Raw genomic sequence first — 16755 nt, 5'->3', positions numbered from 1 at the left:
AGAGTTGGTTCTCTAGCACTGACAGATGGCTGAGCTTGAAATTTGTGTGAAACACAAGGTATTAACACATGATAAACAATAAAGCCATACCTACAGCCTCCCTGTGCTTTCTTTTCCCTCTGTAATACAAAGCACAATAAAACCAAAAGACARTGTAAATATAACAAGCTTAACTAAACCTTTTACCTCAAAAGGAGACTGTCCCTRCTTTTCATGTAACTGCATGATTACTTTCTCTGTTACTAATGCTGCCTTTGCCTACCACATCTTCTAAGTCACAGCTTTGGCCTGCACAAGTTCACAGTTGTTGCTCTTGTGGGATTCTTGCTCTAATTCTTTCATTTTTCCTTGTTGACCCTTTCCACTTAACCAAGCTCATGTTTGTGTCATCTAAATTCTTATGTATGAATCTGAAGTGTTCCTGTATGTAGGAATTGAAGATGTTGAAGAATACCAGAATCATGAAGAATCAATCCATTCTTGAAATTCCCTAAAATCTATTTTCCCTGTAGGAAAGTATAAATATTGTTTGTAACTGATGAAAAATCACCATCTAAGATGCCTAGAACAATCTGTTTTGTTGCCCTTGAAATCTTTTAGGGCTGTGCCTACACCAGAGCCCTGACGTAAAGCAGGTACTGAGCTGCAGAAACCCGAGCTGCTTACACTTGCAGGGAGTGGACTGCAGCAGGATCCTGGCACACAAACTCAAGCAGTTTTTAGTCCTTTGCAGCAGAGGCAAGCTCTGTGCACAAATATTGCCAGTTCTGCAGAGCTGAGCCCTGAATCTGCCAGCAGAGATTCTTAGATGGTGGATCTTCAGAAGCAGGCATGGGGATACATCCAAACAGTCCCTCCTTTAGTAACTCTCACATCCTAGTGCCAGCTCTGATAGCTAAAAGGGTAGCTGAAACACAGGTAACACTAAATGCTTCCAAAACTCTTTTCTTGGGAATATTTGCTGTCAAATTTAAYGATCACCAGTGTTAGTACACTTGCCCATGGTTTATATATTTGCATGATTTAAACTATTGCAAATCATCAACATTCAAATTCCCTTTATCTTTAGTTTCTATGGCATCTCTTCCCTATCTATTTCACACCCCATTGTAATTACACTCCKTTTCTACTCTTATTAACAGTCCATCCCTATAACCTGGTCTGCAAATTGTACTTCTTCAACCCAGTCTTACCTAAGTTTGAGGTGATCCCTTCCTGAATAACTTATTTCTAATTCTTTTATCTTCCTTTCCTGTGTTTTTCCCCTGACACTTCCTACTAAATGAAGCCCCCCCTCCAGGTATGTGATTTAACTTCTAAACTCCCTGGTGTGTGTCTGCTGGGATGGTGTGTGTGAGAAGTGAACACAAGGTGACAGGGGATAACGACCTATCAGTTAACGATGGATTATAACTTGCATGCCTTTGGGGTGATTCTATTTTAGTTGAATATTTTTTTTTTTCATTAAAGCACAATCAACAGCAAGGAGGAGGAAACTTACTCGTTGCATGAAACTGGGGAAACACACAGAGACTGTTGTGAAAGGGTAGCTCAGCAAAAAGTCTCCTTGTGGAACGTGTCAAATTCTGCCCTGTGATATGAGAATGATTGTTTCTTCCTATGGGGAAGGATTTATTTCAAATCTCAGGGCAGAATTTTACCCATTGACTGTACACAGGGAATGGAAACACTGTGAGAGTTTGTGGTTTTTTTATGCCTGCTTTGCAAAATGTTTGGTGGGGTGTGTGCGTGTATGGCTGAAAAATAAAATCTGCCCTGCAAATTCACATTGCTGATCTCTCCTTGCTTTGCCAAAACCCAGAAGAATGACGTGTAAACCTGCACAAACTTCTAATAAACCTTTTCTTCCTATGAAGTAATCCGTTTGTAATTTTACATTGTAAATGGATTTGAAGAGCAGCAGTTTATAACATTTATATAGGCATCAAAGTTGTCTTCAAGGAAGAAAATAGCCCGAGCCATAGATCTAGAAGGGAACTGAGCTTCTTTGGAAGTTAGATGAACGTTGATGATGAATTATAGCAGGTATTTCAGCAGGTTTCTGAAGCACACTGTGTTTATTTCAAATGGCTGAAATACTGCTGTAGTAAAGATGGGTCCAATAGTGCTTTGAGAGTGCTGGCTATGTTCATGTGCATATATTCAATCAAGGTAAAACTTGGTACACTGTGCTGTCAGGTTGTGCMTTATGTCATATGATGATTAGAAGTGTTTTTTGAGCACTACACCATTACCATAAAACTGCCTCTTTTACCTTTCCTGTTCTGTGACTTTTCTTTATGTCTTATTTCAAATGTAATTATTTTACCTGTTTACATCTTAACTTCACTCTTGACTCCCCTTTTCCTCTCTGCCCCTCCTCCCATTGGCTCAAAAGCTGTTTTGGTGTGTGAAATAACAAGTTTCTTGTTCTCATTCTCTTGTTTTCCATCGCAACTTGTTCCATGACACTTCACACCTGAAGTTCATGAGCCAGGTATGTGACACGACTTCTGGTGTACTCCACCTAGGTGCAACATGAAAGTGTGTATGTGTGTGAGAGAGGGARAGAACAGGAGTCCTGGGCTGCTAGAAGAGAAGAAAACAAGAGAAACAAATATTAACCACAATGCTCATTTGCAGCCCTCTTYTCCTTTAACCTCCATGCTTACTGCTACTTTAACATTGCAGCATTTTTACATCCCAACAGTCTCTCCAGATACTTTTTCTTGCTGCCTTAGTTCACTAATTCCTTTATTTTTTTCCCCCCTCATGCATTCTTGGATCTCTTTTGCAGGATTTCAAGAACTTTAAATAACTGTTCTGCTTTTATTTTCCTATTTCCTGTCTTTCCATCACTGCTTGCATCATGACACCAGCAGAGGAAGCTCATGAGGAAGGTATGTGACGAACCTACAGACTCTCATCCTTTTTCTCTTTCAGTGCTGGGGAAACTGTCAAAAACACTGACATTGTTCAAGAGAAAAGAGAGTATGAGGGAGGGAAATGATCTCTCTAGATGGATTTTGATGTACATGGAGAAAGGGCCATATGTTAGCCAAATTAAATCACCAATTAAACAACAAAAAAAGGTGTTTTTTCTTCTTGTTGCATCTCCAGAGAGCCCAAGGTTCCCAGCATAACAGGGAGGGAGTGGGGATAGTTGGTCTTAGAACAGTGCTGGTTGTGGATTGACTACTGCTCTTCTCTTTTYCTTTTGTCCTTCAATGTACAGCCAATGAAGAAGGCGAATGCAATGATGGTAGCTCAGTGTTGTCTTAGAACAACAAAGGCATCTTTCTAACATCTCACTCTTTTTATGTGTCCATTTTTGTTCCTCACTTTGTTTTAAACTCAGGAACTGGGCCAAAACATCTCTGCTGCAAAGAATCGCTCACTGTGCATATCCAATCACCCTTGGGGAGTCATTAGTGTATTGAGGAGCCTCTACATCCTCATTAGGATAGTAGATGGTGAAAATCAAGCTCTAGAAGCTTGTTCTAGACTTGTCTTTGAGCCAGAATCTGTTCTGTCATAGCTCTCATCAGCAAAAGGTCTCTATGCCTGCAAAAATTGGGAAAGAATCTCTTCAATTGCAGTGGATTGAAAAATGGAGCTGAGCCCTGCATAGACCTGCAGCCTCACCCAGCCTTAGAGGGCCATGGGTTTCAGGCCTTAATCTATAGAAATGTAAACTTCTGCTCAAGCCATGCAMTTAATATTGTGCTAAACATTAAACTTAAATAGATTTATTCAGATGGGTGGAGCAGGCCATGGGCTAAAGATAGTCTGGTTGGAATACTTGGTAGGGACAAGACTCATGTGAAAGAACCAAACCTAAATGTGTACAGGGTCAGTGTTGGTCTTGTACAAGATAACACAGCCCCTCCCTGGACAGTTTAAATGTAWAGAAATGTTCTCATGGAGCTTTAGAAGCTCCATGGGTCCTTCCTGACTGCCCCAGCTCCTAGAACACCCAGGCAGCTGTTTCAAAAGACAAAGCCCTGTGTCACTTGAAAACACCCTGCATTTTCTGTGTTTCTTTGTTTTGTTTCAATTTGCTTTTGAAGATTTTTTGTTGTTGTTGTTCTTTTGTTTTAATTTTCTTGCTTGCTTTCCAGGCTTCTTTTTTAATTTAGGGAAATACCCCGAGGACCTTCCTGAGCCCCTCTCTATCTTTTTTTTTTCTCATTCTTTTCTTTTATTTTTAATAGCATATTGATTTCCTTTTTTTCCCAAGGACACAGTGTGAGTTAGATATGTTGCTTCTGAGAAGCAGGATTAAGGGAGGGTGTTTAGGGATTTATGAGTGAAGTGAAGGCAGTTCAAATGGATTCCCAGAGAAGGAGAGCACCGTGTGAATATCTCATAGATTGGGCTGGAGAAAGAAGGGTGCTGGGATTTCAGTGGTGTATCCTCTCCCTGTGCTAAGCCTTTGGGAAACCAGGAACTCAAAGACTCTCTAATCACCAGGGCAGTGAACTTGGATTTCCAGTGTCTCTTGCCTTCTTTTGGCAGGGTTGTATGTGGGGATTTTGTCTCAGCCCTGTGGTTCATAGTTAGAATGACCAGAACATCAGTCAAAATCCACCACAGGAACAGGAATTTGCTATGACAATTCCTGCTTGTCAACAAATTTTGGCCCAGTTCCTTGGCTCAGTGTCTTGAAAGAAGGGGCATTTCAGAATAAATCCCATCCCTGGGCTGCTTTTGGTTCATACACTACAGACAAATGCTGGGTCACGCACTGTAGAGGATCGATTTTTTACTGTTTATTTTTTAATGAAATATCCCTTTTTCTGGAGGTACTGTTAAGAATTCTAACTACGATTTCTTCTTTCAAGAAGAACTAACCTTAATTTTTCTTTTTAGTTTTACAATTGTTTGTTGGAGTGCTGATTTGGTGGCAGCTGAAACCAAATTCACAGTTATTTACAGACAGGTGTTGATCCTGGCAACCAAGGACAACAAACAAAAGCAGTCATTTCCTGTCTACTCTTTTTTCCCCCCTCTCTGTGAARTGTTACTAACTGGCAGCTTTAAGCTAAACAGGAATGCCTGTGAAAATTATCTGGATATGTCCTGAAGGAAGGGAATCCTGTGTAAATAACATACCTGATAGACTCTTTAATCATGATTACTTTTCCTCTCTCCAGGTAAAAGGCAATTTAGTTAACATGTTAAGAAGCTCACTGGCTATTTGAAAASCAAAACAAATAAAAAAAAACCCTGGAGAAATACAGGAGCATGCTGTTGGCTAATGGTATTTTTCTTCAGGAGTGATTTGGGACTTCCTTTGTAGTGGAGCAGTCTAAAACACATTTCTAATTACAGGCTGTTTATTTTTTTAGCATTGCTCGGGCATCTGGAAGCCTCAGCTGAGATATTTTGGCAGGCAGTGTTCTTGCAGTAAATGAGAAAATTCTACCCCCTAAAATGTCACTAATGAAATTTGTATGGGAAAGAGTGGGAAAAAGGAAATATCGGTTTCTGATTTCTTTTACACATCTCTTACATCTTTTMTCTTGATTATCTGAATAACCCATTTCCAACCCCTTCCTCAATTTATTTTTATCCAACACTCTTATGTCTGATTGCCTCAATAAATGTTTTTTCAGTGTATTTTTTTTGCTGTTTTTCCCTCTTATAATATTTAATTTAATTTTTTTCCTACTTTTTTCTATTTGCTATTCCAAATTTCCACCACCTGTTCCAAAACTGCTGGATGCAAATAAGCATTTGAAAAAATATATCCTTCTGTAATATAATATTGATTACAGGGCTCATGCAGCCACTACTAAAAGGGTTTATTTTTACTTTTACTTGATTTCTTTTTTATCAGATTCAGTAGGCTGTGAGCTTTTTTACCTGAGTTCCTCCCACTGAGCCAACACAGCCTTGTACCGCAGAATCCATCGGCACCCCTGAAAGTTCAAACGGAGTGCGTGCTTATGAAAGTCAGCCTGGATCKCTGAGAAAATGGGCCAGAATAAACACATAGGTTTAATTTATTTCTGTTTGTGAGAGTAACAGCACTGAACTTGCAGGCATTATGCTGGAGTAAATAACTAAAGTTTGAAAAAAAAAAAAAAAAAGGCAGGGAGGGGAGTTGATCACAAGCACAAATGTTAAGTGAGTAACTCACAAGACCAGCACATGTCTGAGAGGCAGGGAGAGGTCACTTGTGAGGGAACAATTCTGACTGCCAGAAGGTGCAGGTTGGCAGTCTCTGTGATGGTTCAGCCTGCCTATCAGGGCATTGTGCCTCTCCTGGAGATGAAAAGATCATTCCCATTAATGCCCATGGGAATTTTGCATGTGCCTCAGCAGGAGAGGATGCTTGCTAAGAGAGGATGGCCCTTCAAAGCTGGGTTTGAGGAGCACCACACAGTGCAGAAGAATGGTGCAGCTTCCCCATGGCACCCAGGTATCTCATGCCCTAAGCTGCCTTGGAAGCCAATGAACCTGGAGAAAATGTGTGTCAAAGGTTTTCCCCTCCAGGTCTCCATGTGAGGCATTTGAACAAAACTGGCGAAGCCCAGTTATCAYTGAGATATACTGTGAATTTAAATTAACTTTAGCAGAAAAAGTGCTGATTGTAAAAGGCGTCATTTCCTTCTATCCTCCAGCCCAGCTGTCCTCTTTAGAGCTTTGGTAAGGATGGTTTGAGAAAAATAATTTTGCATTTACACAAAACCATTGCTTTTCAGATGCTATGTCTGGGACTTTTACACAGTCTTTTGATTATTTTCTGCCAAATTCTGTTTTGAGGGTGAAAACAGATTCACTCCTAGAAAAAGGGGTGTGTGAGTGCGTGTATTTCTTTTGGAAGTGCWTGAGATTTTACCAGTTTCTCTGGATGTTTCCCCTAAGATTAAATTTCCCTTCCCTCCTTTTACTTTAGCAGCTGGCCTGATCTCTGTTGTTTTAACTTTCTTCCTCTTTTTCCCTTCCTGTTTTGCTACATCCTTCCAAATGCAGAGGAGAAGCCCAGAATAAAGTAAGTATGATGAGCAGGGTTTCGAAACCCTGGTATAATTTTCCTGATCTAGCAGAAGCCCTTAGATTCCCTGTTAGGCAAATGGCCACTGGAAGCCTTTATCTGACTCTCCCTCRTGCAGCATCCATCTGTTTGCCCCTGCACACCTTTCCAGGATGTTTTCTTCCTTCAGGGGGTGCCTTAGTGGCAGCTACTGTTCTGGGTTTGAAGATYTGGTCTGGTAGAGTTAGACAACTCGTGGGCTGTCTGAGATGCAGAGTCTCACAGTGCCCCAAAACACAGGCARCTCAACAGGAAATCCTCTGTAAGAGGCCATGGATGGGAAACTGCCCCTCCATCTGGGGTTGCTGACAGTAGGAAGGGTGGCAAATGCTGGGCTGGGCTGAGTTCAGCTTCRTTAAGGTTTTGTATGGACCTTGTGGCTCTGGGCTCCAGCACCTTCCCTTGCCACTCTGCCAGCTGCACAGGGTGGAGTATACAGCCCTGCACACAGGCTCACAGACCAACATCTTTCCATGTGGCAGGGAATGACCAAAAGTTTTGGGAATAAAACTGCCTGCCCTGCCCAACTTTCCAGGAAGGACAGTGGTCCTTGGTACTATTCTGGAGTAGTTTTCCACTGACATGCTCCTTCACCCCTTTATCTCCATCAACATTCCTCCTTGTCAGCGTGGTTCATGAGGGCAGGGAGGGACAGGCTATTTAAAAAGCTGCATATTCTATAAAATGAAAATCCTTTATTTTTCTTTTATTTTCTTTTTGTTTTGTTTTTGACTCTCTGCAGACTAACTGCTCCTAAGATACCAGAGGGTGAGAAAGTAGATTTTGATGTAAGTATTCCTGAGACTGGCTGTGTTTGTCCTTTGTACCTGATAATAGACATGAGTGCAAACCCACATAACTCCTCCTGTATTGGATATTGCTGAGGGCAAAGTCAATGACAAAAGTGGTTTATTTGCCACTTGATTTTAGCAAAAGGCTACTCTCAGCTCCCTGAAGCTGTCTGAATGCATTCACTGATAATGTAACCAAGTGAAAATAATGAATTTCTTTTTTTTTTTTTTGACTCCTTGAATCTTTGAAGCCAATATAAGAAGGAGAAAGTAAGTGTTTTAGGAGATCTCAGGTCCTCTGGCCCATTGTTGTAAATGGCTTGAAAGTTGCAAGCCCTCATCTGTTGCTGAGAAACACTGGGTAAAATTACAATAATAAGTAGCAATCCAAATACCTTCCTAGAAAGTTGCTAGAAAAATGAAGACATTCTGGTGTTGAAAACCTCTACAGAAATATTTGTTTTGCCCAAAATGCAGGAATATTTTCTAGGGAAGATTTTTATTACAAAGCAAAGAGGAGGCAGCTAAGTATATGCAAAAATAAGTGTGTAAGCAAAGCCAGGGATCAAATAYGGTGTAAGGGAATGGGAGATTTGGATTCTTTACCATTTTGGGCTCCTGACTCTTGTCTGAACAAGTGTCTGATTGCACCAACAGCCATTTAAGCTAATCCCATAGATTTSCATGGATATCTACAGACAATTTCTGCTTTTGTTTCTCTGTGTATATAGGGTGCTGGGAATGTCTGGGACATAATATTAGAGCAATATGGACTCAATGCATTTTCCTGCTTTTCTAGGACATCCAAAAGAAAAGGCAGAACAAAGACCTGATTGAACTGCAGGCCTTGATTGACAGCCACTTTGAAGCCAGAAGAAAGGAAGAGGAAGAGCTGGTTGCCCTCAAGGAGAGGATTGTGAGTCCTTATACTGCTGTTTCCTTGTACTAAATTGAGAGATCATCTGTAGATGAGATGAAACCATCAGTCCACTGTGAGACAGTTTTGACAGGTTTGACACAAACCTGTGCTGTCACATACTGACGTGACTGCTCCAGTCAGCATCAAATGGCTTTTCCCCCATCTATGCCCTCTCTTAGCCCCTTGTTATATCTCTGAGAATTGTACAAGAGACCCTTCTGCATGTTCTAGAAAGAGAGAAGGTGGCTCACACTCTATGAAACAAAGCCCTTGGTAGTGGGTTGTGATAGCAGAGGCAGGTAAAGCCACAATGAYGATCCAGTGCTCTGCTACTGCTCCTTGCAGGAGAAACGCAGAGCTGAAAGAGCAGAGCAGCAGAGAATCCGGGCTGAGAAGGAGAAGGAGCGTCAGGCCAGGCTTGCGGTAAGTGCCTTTGCTTCCCTCTCCCTGTTTCTACATCAAACCGGAGAGATTCTGTCTAGAGACARAAAAAGCTACAGGTTCTGCCTGCCTCAGTCTGAAGAGGAAGTGACTGCTCTCTTAAGGCAAGGGCAGAAAACAGGAGTTGCTAATTCTCACCACTGCACTTCTCTGATCACATTCCCAGCACTGACACCGGCTGCTGGGGAAGCTGGGAGTCCACCCTACCGTAACTTGTTCTTGTGTGTTCCCTCCACAGGAGGAAAAGGCAAGGAGAGAGGAAGAAGATGCCAAGAGAAAAGCTGAGGATGATCTGAAGAAGAAGAAGGCTCTGTCCTCCATGGGTGCAACATACAGCAGTTATCTGGCTAAGGTAAAAGTCATGGATTGAGGAAGGAAATATGAAAACATGAAGCTATTAGGTTGACTGGGAACAGTATTCATAAGAAGTTGAGAAAATGGCCCAATGTTTGTTCTTCTGGATCCCTAGCAGCTTGTCTTACTTAACTGTCACTGAAATTGTTTCATTCAGGCCTAATTTCTGCAATCTGATGTTAATTGATGTTCTGAAAATAGGCTGACCAGAAGAGAGGAAAGAAGCAAACAGCYAGAGAGACGAAGAAGAAGGTCCTGGCGGAGAGGCGCAAGCCCCTGAACATTGACCACCTTAATGAAGACAAGCTGAGGTAGCACACTTATCCTAATTCATGGAATGTARTCCACTGAATTACTGTCCTGGAGTCTTCTCTGGTGATAAAAGGAGGTAGGGGAGGRGGCCTTCCTTGAAACTCATCAAGTTGTGCCCTTGCTATACTTGGAAAATGAAGGAGAAATGGGGCTGCAGGGAAGTGTTGAAAAGGTTTGGCAGCCCTCTAGCTGTGCTCCTGGCAGAGCTYTGCTAGCCTCTCCTGCTAAATAGGATTAGTTTTTGACAGGACTCCCTCTGAGATTAGCTGAACAAGCCCACAGACTGGTATCTGTAGCATTCCTGGTGCTGAGGTATGAATATGAATCTCCACGAAGGCTGGAGGTTTGGAAGCTAAGTGCTCTGRTGCAGAGCAGTCATCAGATGCTGGTCTGGACTGCACATGCTGGAGTTTACATATGMTTGAAAGAGGAGGTTGACTCACCTTAACCCTGACAACAGGTGAGATTACACAATGGCAACTGCTCTGCTTATCTGGGTAACCTTCAGTGACCTCCTTCCTTCTTGTCTGATTCCACTGCAGTCATAACTTTCATTAGGAGTTAGGGGGAAAATTAGAGGAATTATGTTAATGTGTGGCACATGCAAGACTGCAAGTCTAAAAGGTTTGAAGGTGAGAAAAATGGAACCTTGAAAATGATGCATAGATTTCAGAGAACAGAAAGCGTTTACAGGAAGATGTGTGAACTGCACTAAATAAATTTCATTGCTAGTAATGCGAAAACCATTAATGAAAATATCTGATGTCATGTGTTTCTTCTATCTCCTTTTCTTATAAACACACAGGGACAAAGCTAAGGAACTGTGGGACTGGTTATATCAGCTGGAGACTGAAAAGTATGACTTTACAGAGCAAATCAAGAGGAAAAAATATGAGGTGAGTTGAGAGGCCATTTTGCTAATGGCACTGGGTCCAAAATGTAAAAATCTTCGTGATTCGTCTGGCAAAAGTCATGTTGTGACATTATTTGAGCCTCCTATGCCCCTTTGCAATATTTAAGCAGCAAGATRCTTGGAACTGCAATCCCCTAACATACATACTTGAAATGGATTTCACATTTTAGGCTGAAATTGAATAGATCACTTTTAAGGATTTCAGTGCCCCATGGAAAAGCAATCCCAATGGAAAATGGGCTCCCTGCCCTCTGCTGAAACACGCCTGGCTCTTCCTTGTTTATCTATAGGTAACTGTAGCCTGAAAATTCAGTAACTCTCAGTTCATGCACCTCCACTGCAAAGTAATATTTTTAGATCCATCTTTGATTTCAAACTTGAATGTTGCAAGGTTTATTCCATCCCGAACAGATTACCTGTGGACTGAACTCTCTGGAGTCACTGAAAACTCCAGTCCTGTCTCCAGACAGGAGCCTCTGACTGAAGTGTCATATGGTAACAGAAGGTGGACATGTGTCCTTCACACAGTCACTGGATAGGGCTGCACTCACCCATGTTAGGTTTCAGTGGCTGAGAAATCCTAAAATCCTACTTGATGTCYCTTTGTCTCGCTCTCCTTTTGATTCCCAATCACACAGACACATGCTGACAGGGAGTGAGCAACACCAATGTAACTATCTCAATCTCTCTTAGATTTTAACAATGCGTTGCAGGCTGCAGGAGCTTTCCAAGTTGTAAGTACAATGAACTTGCCTGTGTAACAGCAGCAGCAAAGGCTACCCAATGCATGAGCCTGCCGCATGGTCAGAGCCAGGCACCAGACGGGAGCTGGCACTTGGCTCCAAGTGCAGACAGAAAAGAGAAAAAAGGATCTTGTGTCTCTCCATTCACTTCCTTTTTCTCTCCCTTTCCATTCTTTGAAAAGATATAAAATGGTAGTTTAGGGAAAAAGTCACAARTCCTACGGGGATTTGGCTACAGAACTGAGCACGCAATCTACTGAGAGCACCCTAAAATAATTCCCTGTCCAAAACTCTGGTATTGTGTGCATGGGGGCATCATCCTGATGCACCTGGGAAGCAAAAGTTTAGGGATACATGTATAATAGCTTGGACTACAGAACATAGAGAATAGTATGGGGTTTGGAAARCATCTCCACCTTGTGGCACATGGTTATCTAGATCCAAAATATTGGAGAGGGTTAGCTTAAGGATAGCAGGTCAAGTGGGTGTGGAAATACAGGAAATAAGGCAATGACAGGGAGAGGTACATGCAATGGTAACGAAACTTCTGCATAAACAAAGAGGTGGATGCCTGCTGATGAAAACCAAAATACAAAGAATGAGCAAAGCAGAAGAAAAATGAACAGCTAAGGTGGGAGAAGTGGAAGAATTAAGGGAAGATGATAGCAGGAAAAAAGTGAGGAGAAAGGTAAGTGAAAATAGGAAAGAAAAAGGAGACACAAGCAAGGATGCAAGGCAGAGACAAAGGAAGGAAGTGGGACACACAGAAGTAGAGCCACTGTGTAGCTCTAGTGTCTGTTGCTCTTTGGTGCTGCATTGGAGAGTGAGTGTTATAGTCACCATCATAAGGGTACCACTGAAGGTAAGTCTTAAGTCCTTGGGTCACACTGAAGACAACTTGCTCTCCTCCACTCTTGGAGAAAATACCCGGTTGGAAAAAAAAGTAATTTAAACTGCTGTGACAAATACTWAAACTTCCACAAGTAAGTACAAAAGCAAGTGATCTGTTGATCTTTCCTTGCTTGTGTTGTCCTGTTCCTGGTAGCGTTTCAGTCTCTTATTTTGTTTCTGTTTGCCATGGAAAACTGTGAACCAGGAATTACCAGTTCTTGGGACAACCGGACTGTATGACTTCTGGTTTTCTTCTTTTGCGCGCGAGGAATGTCAAGTGTGACTTTAAACATTCAAAATTAGGGTCACCACTTTTTGGACTGGCAGAGTCAGTGCAGAATTTTGAATTGCACCAAAAGCAGAAGCAAAGCATGCATCTTGTCAAAGGCATTCCTTCAGTCCAGGAAAACTAAGCAGAACGCTGACTCAGTTACAAATGAGAAGATGAAGTGGCAAAAGGGCTGTGTATCACACCCCAGTGTTTTGTAGGCTCTTCCAGTACCTGAGTAACAGGATTTCAGTAGCGAGTGCAGGCCTACAGACCAAACTGAGGTGCTAAGTCAGGCTATAAGGTGTTTATCCCATGCAAGGTAGGTGTTTGCTTTCCTGTGCATCAGGTTGAAATACACATTTTATTCATAGCTAAACAGACATATGCTTCATGTGGTGGGACAGACATYCTAAAGACTTGCAGTCATCAAAAAACTTGGGAAGGTCTTCAGGACCCCCACTTCAACCTTTCCCTCTGTTGTGGCTGAAGATTCCTTGAATATTTTCCTCTTCAGCCCATTTAAAAATATTCATTGAGTGGCTGGGAAGGTGGTGACTGCTGCAAGCTCCTCACCTCCTGTTCTGCCAGCCAAAGGTRCTCCAGGATGATGTGATACCCATCTTCCATTCTTGAGGTCCCCATCCAAAGAGCACTGAAGCTCTTTGGGCTTACACACTTCCTGATGTATCCGAGTAAGGGAAGAGTGAGAAGGTGAGATTGGCACATGCAGGTGTTGCAGCCATCCAAGAGCYTTCCAGCTGGCCAAAATGATACTCATTCAGGTTCACCTGCCTGCAGTTTGACATGTGAGTTCATGGAAGGTTAATTTCAATTTGTAGAAACACTTCTAATAAGGGTTATAAAATTCTAGCTCTRCTCTGCCTTGACATGTGAAGGTGGCTTGCAGATTTATTGCCAAGAAGGAACATTTCTCTCCTTCATCCATGGGTGAGCTTTTATTTCAAAGGAAGCATTAATTCCTTCTACAGGCACCTGTTTCTAGCACTKCAGCAGGTAAAATTTCCCTCTCCTTGAGGGAACAAGGTTTCTCTGTCTCTAAAAACCCTGGTCATGTATGTTGTTTGCAGATTGTCACCCTCAGAAACCGGATCGATCAGGCTCAGAAGCAGTAAGTATTTATATCCCCTTCCAAGCTCCTGGCTTGGGGATATCTTCTCAGTGTTCAAATGAGTCACTTCAGCCTCAATACTGACATTTTCTTGTTGCAATGAAATGGGGCCAGAGATGGAAAGGCCGCTCCCATCCTGTCTCACATTGAGAAAATGAAGGGGAAACTGAAGTGAATATAACACCTAACAAGAAAAAAAACATGTTTCTTCACACCATATCTTCTGAATTTTCCTCTGCTTATTTTTGGGTTTTTCAAACACCTGACTGAGGTGCTTTGAATGCTTGAGGGAATACAACCCTTGTYTATGAAGGATAAACAAGTGGTTGCTAAGATTATGAAGAATGGTGTGTAACAAGACTAACATAATCGGATTACTGTTGTGAGTTCTTTTCACTCATCATCCCTCTCCCACTTCAGCACAAGATTATTTCACTACTTTTTTGAGGATAATATCTTTATTCTAGCTATTTTTAATAAATTTATGAGACATCAGGGGTAGGAGAAGCTTGGGGGTTAGGACATGTAGAAAACTAACACTCACAGAGAGGTACCTGCAGGGAAGAAAGGGAGGAGAGCTCTCCAGTGGTAGGTTGATCTTCCCTGTGCATCTGTAGCTTTTTAGCAAAGTCATGCTAGAATACAGCAGTGGCCTTTGGTGATATCTTTGGATGATAGGAGTAACCAGTACCACCTTCCCACTTCCCCAAGACACCCTGACTTATCAAATAAATGTAACACTGGGCGTTTGGTTGTCTGTAATGCCAAACATAAGGCTTGACCTTCCCGTGGTATTTTCTGTACAGAACTGTAGGCTGATAAACCTCAGCAGAATGTGCAGCTGCAGAAGGATGCCATGGTTTGTCTGGGCATTGCTRCTCTTGTGGGGCACTGCCACACCACCCACAACAGGGCACTGCATGCTTGTTCCCTCAAAAGACATGATACTCTCTCAGGACATCATTTGTAAAGGTTACACTGAGAATCCCAGAGCTAATGAGATTTCTGTGTGCTTAAATTTCTATCCACACTAGACACTATCATTCCAAAGCAGTGCCTGCTAGTTATACAGGGATCAAATGAGTCTTTTGCTTCAGACTTTATTAAATCTCCTTAAGCACACTCTAAAAGGTTAGGTGTAACATCAAACACCACAGGTGCTTGTGGATATAAAAGGACTCTGCCTTTGTTTGAGGAGCTATGCAGTTCCTACACTGGGTTTTGAACCTTCAGAAAAGCTGGCAAAAGGGACATTGAGATTAATTTAAGATAAGCAAAAAGTGCATGCTCTCTTTTATGTAAAGCATCAGGTTTTTTTCAAATAGACCAAGACTATCTTGGTCAAAGGTAAAGTATCCACCATCTGTGTGTCTCTGTCACTGTGCTACATCCTTCTGTAAATATGGCTGGCGCTCTTGAACCAATCTATGGGGCAGCATTACAAAAATCTCTCCAGATGTGATGTCCCTGTGTTTTTCCTGTCCCTGGAAGAACCAGTGGTTCTGAAGAAGGCCTCTGTTGACARCAAGGCCCCTCCACCTTGTGCTTGGTCCCCAACGCCACACTGTGCCACGTCAAAGAGCTGCCCCACTTTGCATGTGCTTTGGTTCAAGAAGCAGCCTCGTCATTGTGTGTGTGAGATGGAAAGGTTYGGGGGTTTGCCGAGCCCCACGAGCCAAGGTGCTGCTAACGGGAACTAGTGAAGAACCTAACTCAACTAACTTCCTGCCTAGCCCCWTTCTGAGCCCAGGTTCTCAGGCAGAAGGTAAGTGGCTTGCATGTAGATTTGCCCTTCTGTGTGCAAGAACTCTTGGAGAGAGTTTGCCTCGGGTGCTTTGAGTGGGGAGTGGAGCTGGACTGCTCCCACACGACATGAACAAGACAAGGACAMTGATATGAGAGCAGGCCTAAAAAGTTGTTTGGATCATTTTGGAGCTCTTGCTCTCGTGCTATAAATAGCCACTCTGCCTTTGCTAGAGCAAAGCAATTCTTAGCTGTATTTAAATTAGTGTTCAGCTTTTTGCCTCCACTACTGAATAGAGCATCTGGGGAATTTGATGAGAGCTCTTTCATGCTGAGCAAATTTCTCTAAAGAGAGCTGTAAATCCTAAAAAGCAGATCATAAAAGAATTGAATTCAGAAAACATCGAGTCTGTGGCTGTCACTTAGYTTTGAGACCACCTGGATTTTACCCTGACAAAATGCAGGAGTCTGGAAGGATCCACATCTTTCAGGCATGCACATCCTGGCCTTTCATACTAAGAGCCCCAGGGAGAATCTTTTTCCACAATATCAACAATATTTTTCTCAGGGCGTAGTGTATGACAGGTGTGCCCAACAYGTGAACAGTGAAAGCAGCTCAAACCTAATCTAAGAGTCAGAAATGGAGAGTGGCCACAGAGCCCCATTGSTTCCATCATGCTGACATGTTTTTCTTTCCTTTTGCATTGTAGCAGCAAGAAGGCAGGAGCCAAGGGCAAGGTTGGTGGGCGCTGGAAGTAAAGAACCGGGCASGATGGCCTTTAGTGGTGTGCTCAACCCCTGCTGGTCTCCTCTTTCCTCCTTCACTCATCACTTGTGTTCTCATGCCTCAATGATAACAAAAATCGCACCAGCCTGGATTGGCTATTGCTGCTGCTTTTCTTCTTTCTGGAGGGGTCTGGTGGCTTCCTCAGTCAAGGGGAAGCAGGTTCCCTGTGGAACTGGGATGACTCCTTGCTGGCATCTTCAATTCCTGCTGAGCATGTCCCTTATCCCCCTAACACCAGCCCTATGCTGTCCTGTAGATTGCTGTGTACAAATCTCTGGATTTTGTAAATAAAGCGCAACCAGTACCTACTCCAATGACAGCCCTCTGGAATGGTGTTTTGTATTTTATTTAATGCCTTCTCATTTTCCAAGGGTTTGGGAGTTGGTCCAAACCCTTATTTAGYACCATTTGTCCTGCCT

The 16755-nt window shown here is 42.5% G+C and overlaps 1 protein-coding gene across 1 annotated transcript; it reads left to right on the top strand.

The window, feature by feature from the left end:
- Nucleotides 1-2854: 2854 nt before the first annotated feature.
- TNNT3 (troponin T3, fast skeletal type) lies at nucleotides 2855-16650 on the top strand. Its single transcript, XM_057372156.1, has 10 exons — nucleotides 2855-2900; nucleotides 6982-7000; nucleotides 7785-7830; nucleotides 8633-8749; nucleotides 9098-9175; nucleotides 9432-9545; nucleotides 9749-9858; nucleotides 10665-10755; nucleotides 13766-13806; nucleotides 16260-16650. The coding sequence occupies exons 1-10, from the start codon at nucleotides 2870-2872 to the stop codon at nucleotides 16306-16308; spliced, it is 696 nt and encodes a 231-aa protein (XP_057228139.1). The 5' UTR covers nucleotides 2855-2869; the 3' UTR covers nucleotides 16309-16650.
- Nucleotides 16651-16755: the final 105 nt, after the last annotated feature.

Source organism: Malurus melanocephalus, unplaced genomic scaffold (genome assembly GCF_030028575.1).
Source record: "Malurus melanocephalus ecotype Western Australia unplaced genomic scaffold, MMel_1.1 scaffold_165, whole genome shotgun sequence".
NCBI lineage: Eukaryota > Metazoa > Chordata > Aves > Passeriformes > Maluridae > Malurus > Malurus melanocephalus.
The sequence above is the reverse complement of the archived record's forward strand: the minus strand, read 5'-3'. Positions and strand labels throughout refer to the sequence as shown.